Source organism: Pipra filicauda, unplaced genomic scaffold (assembly GCF_003945595.2).
Source record: "Pipra filicauda isolate LSUMZ 115617 unplaced genomic scaffold, ASM394559v2 scaffold146_size1912638_pilon, whole genome shotgun sequence".
Classification (NCBI taxonomy): domain Eukaryota; kingdom Metazoa; phylum Chordata; class Aves; order Passeriformes; family Pipridae; genus Pipra; species Pipra filicauda.
This window is the reverse complement of record NW_024103951.1, coordinates 351,021-368,667: the sequence shown is the minus strand read 5'-3', so window position 1 is coordinate 368,667 and position 17,647 is coordinate 351,021. Positions and strand designations below refer to the sequence as shown.

The following is a 17,647-nucleotide window of genomic DNA, read 5'->3' as shown; positions in this document are numbered from 1 at the left end:
AATAAACCATAGTAGTTTATAGCTATAAAGACACGCAGCTATTCTTGTGTAACAGTCATATGTGGGACTTCATGGTGTCTGCATTTATTTTTAAATAATATCTTCTCATCTTTGATAAAAAGAGAAGTAAGTACTTTCCTTATTTTCTTGCCTTGTATTTAAGTTTCATAGTTTGACTTGTCCTCAGATGGTATTGTCTGGCACCATTAAATTTCAAATGTGACTTGCTGCAGAATTTTTCTCTAAAATGCTGGTTGCTCCTTCTTAGTGTTGAGAACATACATATATATATAAATGTTAATACCTATAAAATATATTTTAATATATATTAAAATAAATTTTAATATATAAAATATATAATATACACTTAGAGACTATTTTTTATATATATATATACTTATATATATATATATATAAACCTGATTCTGTATATATAAAATATACCCTGCTTATATATAGTATTGGGATATAGTTTATTTATTTTTTATATATGGTGTCTGATTGTTAATTGACTTTTGATCATGGGTTTTTGGATTAACTTCATTGTGTATTTTGATCTTTCTCTAGAGACTTTTCCTGTTAAAAGAAAGCAGTGCATTAGGAAATTATGTAGATCTCAGTACCTTAGGTAAATCATGCAAGTAATGCTACCCAGCTTTGTCTTTCTTGATTTTTTTTTTTACTAGCTTTTTTGCTAGGCTCTTAACATTGATATTTAATGTAGCTTTATATTTTTCAGTGTAGCTATCCACATTCAGTTCCACATCTGAAAGGGCAGAAATAGGTCTGCACATCTTGTGTTTGGAATATGTTCCAGAGTTCGTGGAATATGGAAGAGGGATTCTGAAAGTTTGTAGTTTATTTCTATTCTTTTTGATGTTAAGTTTTAGAAGAGAAGGAAGTATAGAGATGTTACATTTTATGAAATTGTAGCACATCAGAAGACCTTGGCTATTGATACAATAGTTTCAGAAAACCTCATATTTCTGTATTTGCAGAAATGGTAGTTTGGCCTAAGTTGAAGTGATGCAAGCAGGACTCTTCATGATGGAGGTGGTCAGACACTGGTGCAGGCTGCCTGGAGAGGTGGTGGGGTGTCCATCCATGGAGCTGTTCAGAGCATGGCTGGCCCTGCCTGGAGCAGATGGTTGGACCCTGATGACCTCCTGAGGGACCTTCCAGCTAAGCTGTTCCATGTTTCTTAGGGGCATGGTTTAGTGGTGGACTTGGCAGGGCTAAGTTAATGATTGGACTTGTGCTTAAGTCCATTTTCCAGCCTAAATGATTCTGTGATTCTCTTCTATGGCTCTACGTCTCTAGCCATTACTTCCCACTAAAGCTTCATGTCATTCCAAGTTCAAGTGAAGGATATTCAGATGGTCTTGACAGTTGTGAAGAGCATTTAAATCCTGCTGCCTGTTCTTGAAGTTACCAAGTTGTATGTTCACGCTAGGCTAGAAAGCTGCACTTTTTTTGCCTTTTTTTTTTTTCTTTTTTTGTTAAAGCCCTCGGTGTTGGGAAACACTGCAGTGTTTTCTGCCTGGTTTGTAAGCATTTCCATCACTAATATCTTTCTTGGGCTGATGGTGAGGGACAGCCCTCGAGCATGATTAATAGTTTTGGGTTTGGGGAGGCTTGTTCTGTTTCCTGGGGTTTTAGGATGAAAATTCTCCATTAGCATTCTTTTTAGTTACAAGCATTTCCTCAATACCATCATCTTACTTAAAATAGGTAGTAACTTGAACTTCTGCCTTTCTTCCTCTTTCATCTTACATCAGTGTGCAGGGACAAACTGCAATAGAGGTTTTATTACTGCTTCTTCTTTTTTTGGTAGCCATTTATCAAAGACAGCTCTTCGTATCTCCATGTTTGACAGATGTTCCTGTTCTTTTCCTAGAAAACAGGCATTTCTTCTGAATTTTAGAGAAATTGTATGGTGTAACACTGCTACAGTATGGTAAGCTGACTTTCCCACTTCGTGTCTTCAGGAGCTGTCATGAATCTGAGCAGTCTTACTGAGCACCTGCTTCTTACTGTCTTACTAACAAGTGCACAGAAAATCCTTTGGAATTTCGATTGAGGAGGAGACAACTGGGACTGGGAACTGCAGTTAGCAAGAAGAGGGAGGCAGCAGAGAGTGGAAAGTTGTGGAGGAGCTAAAGATGATATGGAGCCTCCTTAAAGGTCATGGAATCCTTACGTGCATACCTAGCAAAGCTGGAATGGCTCTGGCTTGAATAGTGCATGGTCATGCTGATCTTAAAGCCTCTCTAGATGAAAAGCACAAATGAGAAATCTTCTGACATAACCCTTTGGAAGACCGGCAACATCCAGCAAGTCATCATTTTTTCACTTAATTAATTTTCCACGAGCTATCAATCGTAAATACTTAAAGTGTATGCATACTTTGTTGGCAGGTTCATCTAATTACTGAAAATCAATCACAAGCCATTCAGACTTTTTAGGCATGTGAAGAACTAATATAGTATAATTAAACCACCTATTTAGGATGATCATTTCCAGCATTTTGCCCCCAGGCTAAGTAAACATATATATTGAAAGTAGTTCTTTTTTTTTTTGGTTCAAAACAATTGTGCTTTAAGATTCAGAAGTGGGCGTTTAGAAGTGTTCTTGTTGATTTATTTTTTTTTTTTTTACTCCTGAGATAACTGCGTTTCCACTGCTAAATGCTGCTCCAGCTCATCATGGTGACTTAGGAATTCCTCACCCTGGCTTTCCTAAGTGAGAGGTCAGACCTGTCTGTCTTCTGTAAGATGGACTTGAAATGGGGAAGGATTTTAGACCTTTAATTGTCTCCTGTGTCACCATGTCCTTTTGAGGTGATACAAAGGGGGCTGTTTGCTGGTTTGTTCTTTTATACTGAGACAACCTGGAAACTCAGGTATGTTCTCCCTCAGGTTTTGTTTGCTGGAAGGGAAAAATGTCACCTGCACTAACTGGAATGGGAACCCAGTATTTGACAACAGCTGATGAGGGCAGAATCTGTAGGAGGGATGCATTTGGTCTCTCTGAGCAGTTCACTAGGGACAGACATGAGTCTCCGTGTCACATTTTCCAGTCTGATCGTGCGTAACTCTGTTTTACACAATGGAATTTTTGTCAGGTTCTTTTCATCCCATTGCTGTTCTTTAGGGGATTTTTTAATCGGAAATTGATGGGTGGTAAAAAGGAAGAGATTTTTACTTGTAGTAACTGTGTGTGTTTTGTGTCTTCTTTTTGCTTGTGTTTTGTTTTTGTTTTTTTTTTTTTTTAAATGACCACTCTTATAACAGTCTTATTTGCAGAAAGAATATCTATTGGGTTTTTTTTTTTAGCAGTTTGTTGTTTCCTGATTATTCCCCCCCCCCGCCCCCTTAGTGGAAGTTTGCAGATGTTAAGAATAATGGAGTGTGCAGTCACAAAGACAAATGGCATTGTGCTCTAACTGTATTGTTTTCTCGTTTTCTTTAGGCCACCGAGGAGGTCTCAAAAAACCTTGTTGCCATGAAAGAAATCTTGTATGGCACAAATGAAAAAGAACCCCAAACAGAAGCTGTGGCACAGCTTGCTCAGGAGCTGTACAACAGTGGTCTTCTTAGTACCCTAGTAGCTGACTTGCAGCTAATTGATTTTGAGGTAAGAAAAGAGGTTTGACGTTTCTTACATTCTGTATGTTAAAATAAACACATCTGGATTCCTACCACTTAAATTGGTTAAGATATGTTTCCGTCTTCAGCTTTTATTTTCTGGTTATGACAAATCCATTAGAAAGAGAACTCATTGTTCCAAACTGCATAGAAAATTAAGCAGCTATAGAGTATGAAATCCATAAATTTAGGCATATAAACACAAATTTGAAGTAGAGAAAGCTCTAATCCCGTGATACAGTTCTATTAAAATTATGGAATAATTCTTAATTGTTGTGTAACAGAAAGGTTAATCCCTTAACAGTAATACCATAGCGAACACAAACCATAATACTACAAGACATATCTATATTATCATCTTGTTAAATCAAATTACTTGGAAAAGTAAGAGAATTTATGCGTTAAGGCTGTTAGTTTTATTAACAGTCCAATATTTCTCTCTTTTTAGAAATGAGTGATGCAACCTTTTTTCTATTTTCCTCATTTTTTTTGTGTTTATTAAAAAACCCCAACAAACCCAAGTTTTTATTGATTAATTCAAAATAGCAATACTTATATTAAAACATATCTCTATACAAACCTTTTCACTACACCACATGGAACAATTTAGCTTCCCAGTGCCATAGTGAAGAATCACCCTGTTTAGTTATATGTAAGAAGCTGCAGTACAATTGGATTTTTCTGTTTTCCCTGAGGTCTCACAAGAAAAGCGTGTGGTTGTCTAGGAAAGGAGCCAAAACCCATGTATCTCACTCCACAGCCTCGACCATAAAGACCATCCCACTTCAGGTTGCTTAAAAATAGGATGTTCATAAACAAGTTGTTCACAATGCAAACACAACAGTTTGAAGTCCTATTGTAGTTTGACATTCCAAAAACAATGGCTTTCTTCCCAATTCTTTCTTCTCTCCCCTCCACCCCACCCATAACTCCCTCTGATTTGTGTTTAATTATAATACAGTGGTATTTTTTCCCTGTACACACAACTGTTTATACCAAACATAAAACATTCAAGTTGTTAAATAAGCAAGGAGACCTGGGAAAGCTGAGAGGAAATGCTGAAATGTGATGGCCTTTAATTGCTGAGGAAAGGAAATCATGAAACATCATCTGGATTCTGCTGACCTCTATAGATTTGTATCAGCTTGGTGTTTACCCAGCCCAGTTATGAGCAAAGGAAACCTTCATTATCTCCTGGTAATGAGGAATGAAAACAATTTGTGCAGGCTTGTGCTCGTTAAGGAGAACTGTGCTTTGTATTCTAAGGGGACTTAAAAAGATGGTGAGTTGTTTCTTGCTTGTGGACGTTGTGTTGCTTTGTTACACGAGGACATGACGGTTCCCCCTTGAGAGAGAAAAGTCATTCATGCTGCTTTCTAGGCTGGACCTAGCCTGCTTTGTAAGGATGGGATCTGGCAGACTGTCCAGCTGTTGTTGTTACCTGGAATTAATGTCAACACACCTGTGCTGCAGCTGTCACAAAGTCAATCAGATGTTGGCTTTGATATCCCACATCTCTGTGGTTATGAGTTTGCTGCATTTGAAATGGTTTTTCCATTACTGATGGAAATACATGTTTGATTTTCTGTTGGTTTTTAAACTTCACGAGTAGGTCTTGAATTTTTTCCTTCTTTCCACTGCAGCCTGAGGTCATTCAGTGATAAACTAAACTTTTTTTTTTTCAAGAACTTCACTAATTTCTGAAGAAGGTTTCCTTGTAGAACAGGAAGAGAGAGCTAATTAATGGGCAGGGACTGTTCACTCTTGTCTCTTAAACTGTCTCAAATGTATTTGAATCCGAATTGGTATGGTAAAAAAAGCCCAGAAAAGTAATATGTAAAAACTGGAAAAGTAACAGATTTCATGTTTTAATGAACAATCTGTGACTGTCCAGCCTGTGCTGTAAGTATGTAAAGGCCTGTTTAAAATTATGCCCTTCTCTGGAAGTCTGTTTTCCAGGTAAAGCAGTCAACCCAGCCATCTACTAACCAGTCTTACAAACTTACCTGTTATCTCCTGGCTGATCTGCACGAGTGTGTCTGCAGAAGAGATGGTATCTCTTGTGGAATTAGGGTTCTTTTTTGGTTTTGTTTTTTTAAATGAAGAAAGAAAAAGAAAAAGCCAAACCCCAAAATACCTTCTGCATAAGGGAGGCCGAATCCTTGTGCCGGTAGGACAATAGAGGCACAGTGTCCCTCTCACCTCTCGCAGCCGTGACGGATGGCACAGGGTTTGGTGCCAGTTTGCCCTTGTTAGGCCATGAGGTCACTTAGCAGTGCATCCCTCTGACAACAGCTGCCTCTGGGATTGCTGTGTACCACCAGCAGCTCAATTATATGCATAATAAGGAAATGCTGTTCTTGCTGGGGAATCCAAAGCAAACTGTGAGATCCAGCGCAGAACTGGCCGCGTTAAGTGAATGAGAGTTGATGACTATATTATGTGGAGTTTGAGTAAAGCCATTTCTAGGAACGCAGCTCTACTCATTTCAGAACAAAGAGTCCTGGTGTTGCTTTGGGCTGGCTTTCAATGGAATTGTAATTGAGAAAACAGCGTTTACAAACAATCTCTTATATCCTGAAAACAACACTCTAACAGAACTGTCTGTGGTAATTCACAAACATGCAGTTTGTAAAACTACAGTGCTCCTGCATTTTTATAAACGTAAACATTTCATTTTTTCTCATGCAGCCTGCTTGACATTGATTAGAAGATGGAAATAATTTTAAATAATTGCTGTTGTTTTTAAAATTCCTGCTAGTTAAATATGCCCTGCATTTACTCAAAAGCTTCCTGGTGCTACTCAGGAGATTTCTAGTACAGTTAGAACCTGTCAAGAAACATTATATACATATGGGGTTTGTTTATAACATATAGAGAACCTTTAGGTGGAGTCGCTTAACGGGCCTTTATTTGCAAGTCCAAGCTTAGTACAAGTTTGCCTGGTCTTTTCCTGGATTAGATCTGATAACACATAATCCTGAAGGTGTCTTTGTTTCCATCCAAAATGGACAGTTAATTGCAGAAATCTGGCTTTTAAATGATGCATGTGAGTGACAGTGAAAAGTACTTATATTTATAATCAGCTTTTTGTTAGATGTCTATGCCAGTTTGTCATCTTTGCCTGTTGTCTGACAGAAGAAATAAATAGGAGATGTGTGTGTATATATATTCAACAAAGAACATTCCCAGCTCCTTTTATGCTGTCTTGGTGCTATCCTTGTGCATTTTTTTTTTTAGTATAATCTCTACTGAATCCCAGCATCCTGGTCTTTTTTATACTTCTTTTATGCATTGAAAAATGTGAGACTTGCATTTTAGGTCAGTGGATGATTCCTGTGTGTGGGTTTTTTTTTTATTTATTTACTTACTTATTTTCATAAGTTATAGTTCTAAGTTGGATGTTAACACTGAAGTTGGAAATGCTCTGCACACTCTTAATGATGGCATTATGTGCTCCTAGATAAGGGAAGAGGATAATGGAATATTGAAGAAACACACTTTCAGGCAAGAGCACAGTTAAAAACTGCTATGTTATTAGCAAAACCAAGTACAGAATAAGCCCAGAAGATTGATGCTACATAGAAGTATCTGATGAAACATCAACTGGCTTTACTTCTTGGTGTAAATTACCCATGATCTGGCTGCAATGTGATGTAATGTTTTGAGTGCTTTGGCATATTTGAAATGGGCATAAAGAAACATAATATTAAATCTGTTTAAGATCAGAGTGTGGAGGCTGACTGAACTGCAGAACTCAGTACAACTGCATGAGGTGATGACAATGTTCAATTGTTAACGTTCCTGGTGGACTTCAGTATTGTGTGTTTAACTGCCAATGTTTTTGACAGGGCAAGAAAGATGTTGCTCAAATTTTCAACAACATTCTCAGAAGACAAATTGGTACAAGGACTCCCACAGTCGAATACATCTGCACTCAACAGAATATATTATTCATGCTATTAAAAGGGTATGTGCACTGTGAAGCATAAATATGCTTTCACATGAAGTAAGGAGTTTTTAAATTCGTAGAGAAGCAGAGAGTTCTGACATGATTGTTCTTCTTTTGCAATATGCTTGTTTTTTTAATTTTATTTTTTTCTTGGTCTTGGGGTCTGTAATTCCCCTAAGTAAAGGAAAATTTGAGTAATAAATCACCAACAATCTACTTTTGCATGAAATATAACTGAAAATTGAGAACTGTTAGTAATCTAAAATATTCTTACTGGGGTAATCAGACATTTTCCTTCAGTATAGTATTTGAGCCTATTTAAACTATTCCCTTGTGAATTTATCAAGAGTTGAAGACTGGGGTTTTTTTCCTTTTAACCACTGTAATTTCTAGTTTGCTGGCCTTAGTTTGGTCTTAGACTTTTTATTCAGCGATTTATATTCCTGTAGAGACACAAACACACCAACTCAAACTTGACCAAACGAATAATTTGAAGCATATTGTGCATGCCAGATGGCTGCTTCTTCTTCTGTTCTTGTACTATTGGGTGTGCTGGATATTCTTATATTATCTTATGTACTGGATATTGGAGGGTCATACCATACTGAAGATGGGCATGTAGAGCTGTGGTTCTCAAAACATGAACGCGGGTGTTGTTAATGTATTTGTATTAAAATAGGATTTTTAAAAAATTTGAGAATGTGCTCTCTTAATTTCAAAAGGAATTGCTCACATTTCAAATAGCATTAAGATGGTTCTGAAAATTGCAATTTCAGTGTGTTATTTTGGGATAGAAAAGTTCATCAAACGTTACTACGCAATTTTAAAAGTGCAGCTATTTGAAGTAGTAGTTTTATAATTACCAAACCATATGACCATAAGATCTACACTTGTCTGCCAGAGGGCCTGCTTTGGGTTTTTTTCCCCCTGCATTGCAGCCCTAATTTTGAGGTAAAGTGTGATTTAAATGTTAGAGGGGCAAAAATATTAATTGTGGCATAAGACAAAAGAAGTTACCGATTCAGTACTTCTTCAAAATAATTTACAAAAGAAGGCAACAACATTTGAGGTGCAGAGAGAGAAAACTGCTTTCTCAGCATGTTCTCATTGCTGTGTGAGTGAATGAGGGATGTAACAAATTCCTGCTCACTTTTAGTCTGTGTTGTCACCCTTCAAAGAGCTTTATTCCCACAGGGATTGCTGGAACTCATTTTCATAAATCAGGATGTTTGAAATGGGCATTTAGCTTTAGCAACTTAGATGTTACATCTGGTTACATCCAACTGAGACAGATTTATGTAAATTTTATACTATTGGATAAGTTGCAAAAAGTTCAGTAGGTTTCAAATCTCCATGAATGGGAAAGTATTGCACCATTTTACATGAAAATTATTTTATAAGGCAATGTTTTTGTATGATTATATAGTTAATGCTCACTATGCACAATGATACTTTGCTCCTGAATTATTCTGGTGAATTTTGGTTACCTTCCAATGGTGTAGGATGAAAGATTCTTTAGGTGGGAGGCAGAAAGGTATATAAGAGTCTGTGACTGCTCCAGAGGCTTGAACCCCACAATGTGTAGAGCAGCCAGTGATGCTGGAAAGTGGTTTAATGAATGAGGAGATGTGAATTTGTGTCCAGCATGATTGATCCTTCCTGGTTATATGGATTGTTTTATGTAAATTGCTGTCATGTTTAGGCAAGTAGCTTTCAAGACAGAAATAATTTACTGCTCTTCCAGATGTCTGCAATCCTACCAATATGGAACAAGAAAATTGATTTTGAGAGCAAAGAAAATATATTTTTTTAGTCTTGTTTCTCAGTTTGTGAAATTCATTTGAATTGGCTGTAATTTGTCATGTAATGGGCAATTATTTCAGTAATATTTTGTAGCAATATTTAAAAATTGAGTCCAGTGCAGAAAAATAAATACCTCTAATTTTTGTTGTTTTGTTTACTTGATAGTATTGAAAACTGTAATTAGCAGTGTGGTGTTGCAGTACTAACTTGTGAAAAGTATTTATAAAAAGCCTTTGGGTTGTTTTGGTTTTTTTATAGGTACGAATCTCCAGAAATTGCTCTAAATTGTGGGATAATGCTTAGGGAATGCATCCGGCACGAACCACTTGCTAAAATAATCTTGTGGTCAGAACAATTCTACGATTTCTTCAGATACGTGGAGATGTCAACGTTTGACATCGCTTCCGATGCATTTGCCACGTTCAAGGTAATCACTGACAGCCTTGAATTATTATTTCTGTAGTTCTCTTTGTGAACCCAGGTGCTCTGTGTGATTTTCCTGGGCAAAACAGGCCTTGGGAGAGGGGGAAAAAAATAAGGTGTGATGCAAATGGTGGGCTGGACATTGCTCTTCCTTATTTCTCAGAATGCAAGACATGCCTTTAAATATATATACCACGTTCCCCCAAATTTTGGTCTAGAGAGTAAGATGTAAACTATCCTGCATTACCTGAATACGTGTGCCCTTCCATGCCAGGGGCTTTAAATCTGTGTCTGCAACTCCTCAACTGAGCAAACTCCTTTTCATTCTCTTATAACCCTGAGTATGTTTGATGCTGTTGCTTTGTCTGGGAAAATTTTCTGTTGCCCTAAAACATTGAGTTATGGGAGTATTAGCATAATATTCATCAACATTAAATAGTAGGTCTTAACCTTGGTTGTGTGTAGTTATGTGCAGAGCACAGCCTTGATCCATAATAGCACTCTTCAGTGATAATTCCACAGTCCATTTATCTGTGAGTTAAAGTAACACATCACAGATCTTTCCTAAGTGATGCCAAGATCCTTAGCAGTGTCCAGGTAATTGCATTCATGTCTTAAATCTCTTAATTTAATGAAACAGCAACATTTTCTATTGAATGTCATATATGTACTCACTGTCTAATGTGAATGTCTATGTACTGTATAAATACTTCAGTTAAAATATTGGGTTTGTGCTTTTTTGCAGGATTTGCTTACAAGACACAAGTTGTTAAGTGCAGAATTTTTGGAACAGCATTACGATAGGGTGAGCAGATCTGTTTTAGTATTTAGAAATTCTCTAGCACTGCACATCTTATTTGAAGAAATTGGTGGTTTTACTCCTTGTTTAGTAAACTTCCACATAATATTAAAACAATTGAACTTGCAGTAATTTCTGCAAAACAGTGAAATTTAGATCACGACCCTGTTGTTGAATGTAGAAAGGGATAAAAGGAGGAGAAGGCAACGGGAGTCTTGTTCTGTGGGCGCTCTGCCTGATTTCTTCGGTAGAGGGAGCCCTTGCCTTTCCCCTGACACCAAGGAATCCAGGATATCCCTCTCCCTGCTGCTGGGAGTCTGGGAATTACGGGTGTCCAGTGCCAGGAGCTATCACAGAATGGCCTTAAAGATCGTCTGGTTCCACCTCCCCGCCCCTGCCATTGGCGAGGCATCTTACACTAGACCAGGTTGTTCCAACCTGGCCTTGAACACTTCCAGGGATGGGGCAGCCACAGCTTCTCTGGGCAACCTATTCCTGTTACAGTTTAAGAAATAATAAGGTAACTACTTCCACTGCATTGAAATCTAAACGTTGAAGGCTCCTAAAAGAGCAAATATATATTTTTTAAAGCATATACAGTGTTTTAACAGTAGTGACTTACAGGAACCGATTGAGATTTCAGATTTTGTTTATGTTTTTGTTAGGGATTGGCATCTCCTCCACTTTGTTACAATAATTTAGAAGAAGAGTGACTATGACACTTGGAAAAGTCCTAACCCTTCTCTTTATTCTGTGTTTAGTTCTTCAGTGAATATGAGAAGTTACTTCATTCAGAAAACTATGTGACAAAGAGACAGTCACTTAAGGTAAGGCAATTTTATTTTCTTATTAAATGCAAAGTTAGAGAAAGCTTTTAATTTCAAGATGAGTTAACTTTATTTGAAATGGCTTATGTAACTCCCTTCAATAGTGTTTGTTTTAATTCTTACATGTGAATTCTTGGGATCAACTAGTTTTTTTTTAGTCCAGTCCTTTTGTTATTTAGTGTCCAGCACAGACCCAAGTAATTTCACTCCCTATGAAGAAATGGCTCTTCAAGTATCTTTATTTTTGTTGGGTTTTTTCATTTCAACAAATCTGGACACATTTAAATAATTTTTAAACAAAGATTCACAAGATGTGCCTAGAGCAATACTAATCTTACATTCAAGTGGGTAAGCAATAGGGAATGTAAATGTAATACAGAACTTGTAGCAAAGGTGATCCTTGTGGGGAATATCCTTTTAATCCCCTTTGGACAAAGAACGTAGCCAAAGGAATGTAAATATTTCTCATTTGAAGTACTAACCTGTTTAGGTTTTGGTTTATGTTTTTTTTAAGGCATTATTACTGTTGCTGAATAGCTTCTGTATAAGTGAAAGTAATGAAGTCATGGGGAAAAAAGAATGAAAGACTTTTCGTTCATTTTCATTTCCTAACAAGGGGAGAGCAAAGGTGATTTTTCACTTTCCGAGAGGAAGGAGAAACTGCATAATTTAAATAAGAGGAAAATGCACCCTGCACTTTGAAATTTGGGACTCTGGAGTTCTGTTGTTACTGTATTTACAGCCCAGGGTCAGCTGCTTAGGGTGTTTGAAAGCACTTATGAAAAAGTTGATTCTTATGTCCAGTGTTAGTAATTTTTCCATCTGGACTTTTTTTCTGCCTTTAGCTTCTTGGTGAATTGTTATTGGACAGACACAACTTCACAATTATGACAAAATACATCAGTAAACCTGAAAATCTCAAACTAATGATGAACCTTCTACGAGACAAGAGTCGTAACATTCAGTTTGAGGCCTTCCATGTGTTTAAGGTATGTTTAAAAACCCTACCATGAAACAAAAAAAACATGAGAATCCAAACAGAAGTTGTTTAATTAAGTAAACTATTTAGCTGAGCCTCATTGGAGCTTATCTTAATGACTGCTAAGTGATTAAAGAGAGTGCTGATATTTGCCTTTATTATGATCCATCTTTACAAAGATATCTTGGTGTCTTTTGAAAACTATGTAGAAACTACTTGGGGAGTTCCATACAATTGTCACTCTAATCTCTCTTAGAAAATTTTGGAATAAAGAAGGATGAAGTGCAGTTAAGATGAGGAGGAGTACATGATTTAATACAAAATCATGAAGCACCCTGGAGTTCAGAAGTGTTTTTATCATACTGCATGATCTATGAAGAACAGCAGTATTTTAGTCAGGTCACCTACATTTCAAAGCCTGCAATGTAATTTGCACATTATAACAGATGCCTTCTGACTTTGCAGCAGACAAGCAGCTAAGAGTTATAACTTGAGATCCAGAACTTTGTAGTGAACTGTGAGATACCATCTGATGCTGTAAATGATATGAAACCATGCATTTGCTATAGAATTTAACCATGGTTCAGTGGTTTCTGCAGAGGGTATTGTGGTTGGTCACCTCCCACAGACTGAATTGACTTGGTGCTGGTGTTCAGCTTATGTCCTGATGAAAACAGGAGTGATTTTATTTTAAAACTTGCATATACTCCATTATTTTTTTCTGGATATCCAGTAGGATACTGGAATAATTAAAATGTAATTTTAAGTTGTGGTCATCAATATTTTGTTGGATAGCATTGATTTTTAACTTTTTTAACTGTTTCTCACTATTGTGCTCAATGCCTTTTATTTTCTTGCAGGTGTTTGTAGCCAATCCTAACAAGACACAGCCTATATTAGACATCCTTCTAAAGAACCAGACCAAACTTATTGAGTTCCTCAGCAAGTTTCAGAATGACAGGACCGAGGATGAACAATTTAATGACGAGAAGACCTATTTAGTTAAACAGATCAGGGATTTGAAGAGACCAGCACAGCAAGAAGCTTAATCTCCAATAAACCTTTAAAATATTAAACCCAAATTCAGCATTTGCTGTTAGATATTCAGCATCAGGCACTCTTATCGATTCATGAGGAACATTACTGCTAATCTGCTGTTCAGTGAACGGTTTTTGTTTTTCTCTTTTCATTTTTAGTCCAAGTTGAGAAACGTAGCTGCTGCTTTCTTGCACAATGTGGACTTTCTTGATATTTGTGTCATTTCAGAATTCAAAGACACTGCTTGTTTTAGGAGTCCTGAAAAGAAAGATTCTAGGTTCGTGAAAGCAAACATATAGATACTAGTTTGGCTTAGGAGAGAAGGTATTAATGTAGTTAAGTAACAGGTTGCATGCTTGCAAATCTGAACAAATCTGTATGTTTGCACTTACCTTGTTTGAGATAATGAGCACAATGTGACCTGTGCATACCTGGCACCATAGTATAAGATTATATGCCTTGATTAAAAAAAAAAATGTGCAGTGCTTTATTTGTAATCAAAGGGGAAATGTATCTAAGATGTGAGCTTATTGGGATAAACAGTTGTCTTGCAAATAAACTGATATTGAAACTTAGCAACTTTTAAAAGAGTGAAATCTCGAGGTTCATAAGGAAAATGTATATATGCCTTTCACTGCTTTATAGAATTTTTTTTGACATGATTTGATTTTTTTTGAGACTTGACTTGTAAACTTGGAAATATGTTCTAAGGGTTTTTGTTAATTTTACTTTAAAGGTATTTCAGACAGTAGACCTAGCAGTGACATTTTGCATTTCATTTCAACGATGCTTGCTGGTTTCTTTTGTATATAACTCCTAGGCTGCTCATTTCTTTAAAATATGATTTAATTTGTACAGCAGAGGAATGTTATTGTATTAGTCTGTAACTATTACCTAATATTGAGTTTTGCAAAATGAATGCTCATGTGTAATTGAATACTTCAGATCACATGGAAATGCTGATTTAACAATCTTAAGTACTGCAGCATTTGAAAGAAAAAAAAAACTCAAACCCAAACAAATCCTTTGTATTCACTCATCTAATGGGGTGCCATCAATTAGGGTAGGCTGAAATATAGAACTGGAACCCTTTATACTACATTCTTACTGGATACTATTGGCCTTATTTAATTAAACTAGCATTGTACTCACCCGCTCTGCAAATGGCAAAGATTATGCTAAATTAATATCGATCCCTCTTACTTCTGGGGAGCCTGCAGTGCGTCATTTCTTTCTTACAATATATAACTCAGTACAATAGTTGTGTAAATGAATGATTTAATCCCCTCCAACTTCAAGAAACAATTTCGTAGGTGTCCTAGGATAACAAAATGACTTAATTTTCTTGATTTTGTTCTTCAATGTTGCAAACTATCAGTATAAAAAACAGAAAACCCAACTGATTTTGCACCATGTTTTTGTTACTGTGACCATACAAAAGGAATCTACTAAATATAGCTAAATGATGTTATTAAAATTGTATCTATCCATCATATAGTAACTCTAAGATCACAACCAAGCAGACTTACGGATTGGGGTCTGAAAGTTCAAATTCTGCATGACTGAGTGATTGTGAATGCTCTAGAAAATGTTTGTTGCTTCCTGTCCTCTTCCCATTGAAAATCCTTTGCAATCAGTGACGTTTAAGCTGATCTGAAAGCCTTCACAAGGGAAGTCCGAGAGCTCCAGAAAACTGAGTGTATTCACTCAGTTGTTTAAAATTGCTCTTAACATTATAATTGGTCTTTTTAAAGGTTCTTAACATTTCCTTTGCAAACCAAATCATTTTGCCTACAGGAAAGAAAACAGCTTACTGTTCCTGGAAATCACAGGCATTGAGGTGGTATTGTAGTTCAGTACTAACAGTCTACTATATTTTGGTTTATCATAGCTGAGTGGAGGAAAACATTATTTGCCAAGTTACTCACCATAAACATGTAAGGCTTCCTCTTTAGAAAGACGTAGATGTGCTAAAGATTTATATATGTCAAGAAGTGAAAACATTTGGACTGGGGTAGAGGTTACTCTATATTATGCCTTGGAATCAACGGCTATGGTGACTTTTTTAATATGTGGAAACATTTGAATGTTGGCTTTTGAAAGGAAGTTGTATTTAAATTAAAGCTCCTTTGACGTGCTCTTCGTATTAAAAAACTTGTTCTGGAAGTGGTTTCTTATCTGCTTGAAGGCTTAAGGGTATTACTAAAAGATATTTAAATGCGAGTGGTTTTTCATTTGGTTTTTTTTTTTTTTTTTTTTTTTTTTTTAAAGTAAGAGATGTATACAATTGTAATTCTATTTCCACAGTAGCATTTCATTTCTCCTGAGGAAAATGCGTTTCGTATCCAAAAAAAATCTGGCTGGCCCCATAATTTAAATTAAAATAAAATTTTGAAGAAAAACGTGTGTTCTTTTACTGTGTTACCGAAGAGGATGAGTTTCTTGTGGATGTGTATCTGTTCTCCTTTATTACCTTAGAGTGGCTCAGCTTTCTCCCTTTTAAATGTGAAATCATTTTAAATCATGAAAAACTCTGGCTTGACAAAACATTTTTAAGAAATTAGGAAAAGGTGCTGTATTAGGGACGTAACCAATTGTTGGTAGCCTCTCTTACCTGTTTGTAATATTATTTCTTAATTCTACTTCTTTTTGGTATGACCAAGAGCAGAGAGAGGAGGTGCTATTTCCTGCATGATGCCCAGAGACAGTACCCGATAGGGTTAGTGGAAGCAATTCCTTGATAAGTTTTGGCCCTTCACTTTTCTCTAATTTTCAGGAGCTGAAAGTGTTTGCAATTGGTAACTCTTTTTCCTTAGGACATCCCATGGTCTCTGTGCCTTTGAAGCTGCCTCTACACAGGTAACACCCCAAGTTATGCAACGTGGCAAACATCAGGAGAGGCTGTTATGTTTTAAACAGCATTCAGGAGCTTTTGATGCAATTTCTTTAGATGGCTTTTTTTAGCAAAATTACTGAAAAAAAACCAGTTTCCCTTCAGGAACATAATTACCTCAAAATATTTGATCTTTGATACCCCCTACAAGAGGCTGCACCTGTCTGAACCTCTGCAGAAAATCTAAGCATTTCTCTTCCTCACTGGCAGTAAAATCACAAGTGAGACAGAGAAGGACAAATTTACACTTGTAGTCAGACAAAGTGCGAATTTTTAACTAAGAGTGGTCAGGTTGGGTACTTGTCTGGGTGTTTGAAATGGCCCTGCTGGGAGGAGGCATGGGAAATGCAGGGAGATGTTGCCCTGACTTCTTAAAATTTGTTTTCCTCACAGAGGTGACCAGCCAGACCTGCCTTACAAGCTGCCATCTCTAAGAACGCCAGCAGGAGTTGTCCTTGGAGCCCGTGGGAGCAGGCTGTGGACAAAGCTGCTTTCAGTAAGTTTCCTTCTGTTGGTGGCATCTCAAGTCATTCCTAGCAGGCAACTTCATCAGTTTTCCTTTTTGCTGCTACCCCATTTTTCCCCCCATCATTCTGGACCTTTGCTGGCTGCTGTGTTGAATTATTTCCCTGTCTGTGTTGCTTTCCCTCCCGTGGTTGTTCACTCGAGCTGGTGCCATCTTGTTGGGTGCAGTGCCTTTATTTTCTGTCATTTTTGTGCTTATTTCTCCAAAGGTTTTGGCCTTTGCAAGGCTGTTTTAAGTGCTGTTTCCTGTCTATTGTAATTCAAGTTGATGGTTAGTATCATAATGAGGAAAAAGTTATCCTGTTCTTTTGCATGTTATCTCTTCAAATCAGTGTTCAGCTTAATCTGAGCACACTGAACTTGTGAAGAGTTGTTTCTGGCATATGGCATCTGTATTTACAAGTGTATTTGGGCAGATCCAGTTGAAATCCCCTGTGACTGGAGACAGGTTAAAACATCCAAAAAAAAAGTCAAAATATGGGAAAAAGTTGAGAGAGAGCAGAGGGCAACATCAATATATTGCATTCTTTGAAGGAAATTGGCTATTTTGTGGGAGAAGAACGATGGAGAGAGAGCGTTTGCAAGAATATGGAGTGACAGGACAATGGGGAATGGCTTTAAACTGACAGAGGGCAGGTTTAAATTAGATATTAGGAAGAAATTCTTCCCTATGAGGGTGGTGAGGCCCTGGAACCGGTTGCCCAGAGAAACTATAGATGCCCCATCCCTGGAAGTGTCCAAGGCCAAGTTGGACGGGCCTT

General features: G+C 37.0%; 1 protein-coding gene across 1 annotated transcript in view; it reads left to right on the top strand.

Annotated features, from left to right (window-relative positions):
- CAB39 (calcium binding protein 39) overlaps nucleotides 1-15,870 on the top strand; it is a 41,833-nt gene extending 25,963 nt beyond the window's left edge. Inside the window, exons 3-9 of the mRNA XM_027729334.2 lie at nucleotides 3,472-3,636; nucleotides 7,499-7,617; nucleotides 9,661-9,829; nucleotides 10,571-10,630; nucleotides 11,386-11,451; nucleotides 12,297-12,440; nucleotides 13,291-15,870. Coding sequence (XP_027585135.1) covers nucleotides 3,472-3,636; nucleotides 7,499-7,617; nucleotides 9,661-9,829; nucleotides 10,571-10,630; nucleotides 11,386-11,451; nucleotides 12,297-12,440; nucleotides 13,291-13,479 — 912 coding nt within the window. The 3' untranslated portion in view covers nucleotides 13,480-15,870. The remainder of the gene's footprint in view (nucleotides 1-3,471; nucleotides 3,637-7,498; nucleotides 7,618-9,660; nucleotides 9,830-10,570; nucleotides 10,631-11,385; nucleotides 11,452-12,296; nucleotides 12,441-13,290) is intronic.
- The last annotated feature ends 1,777 nt before the right edge of the window (nucleotides 15,871-17,647 follow it).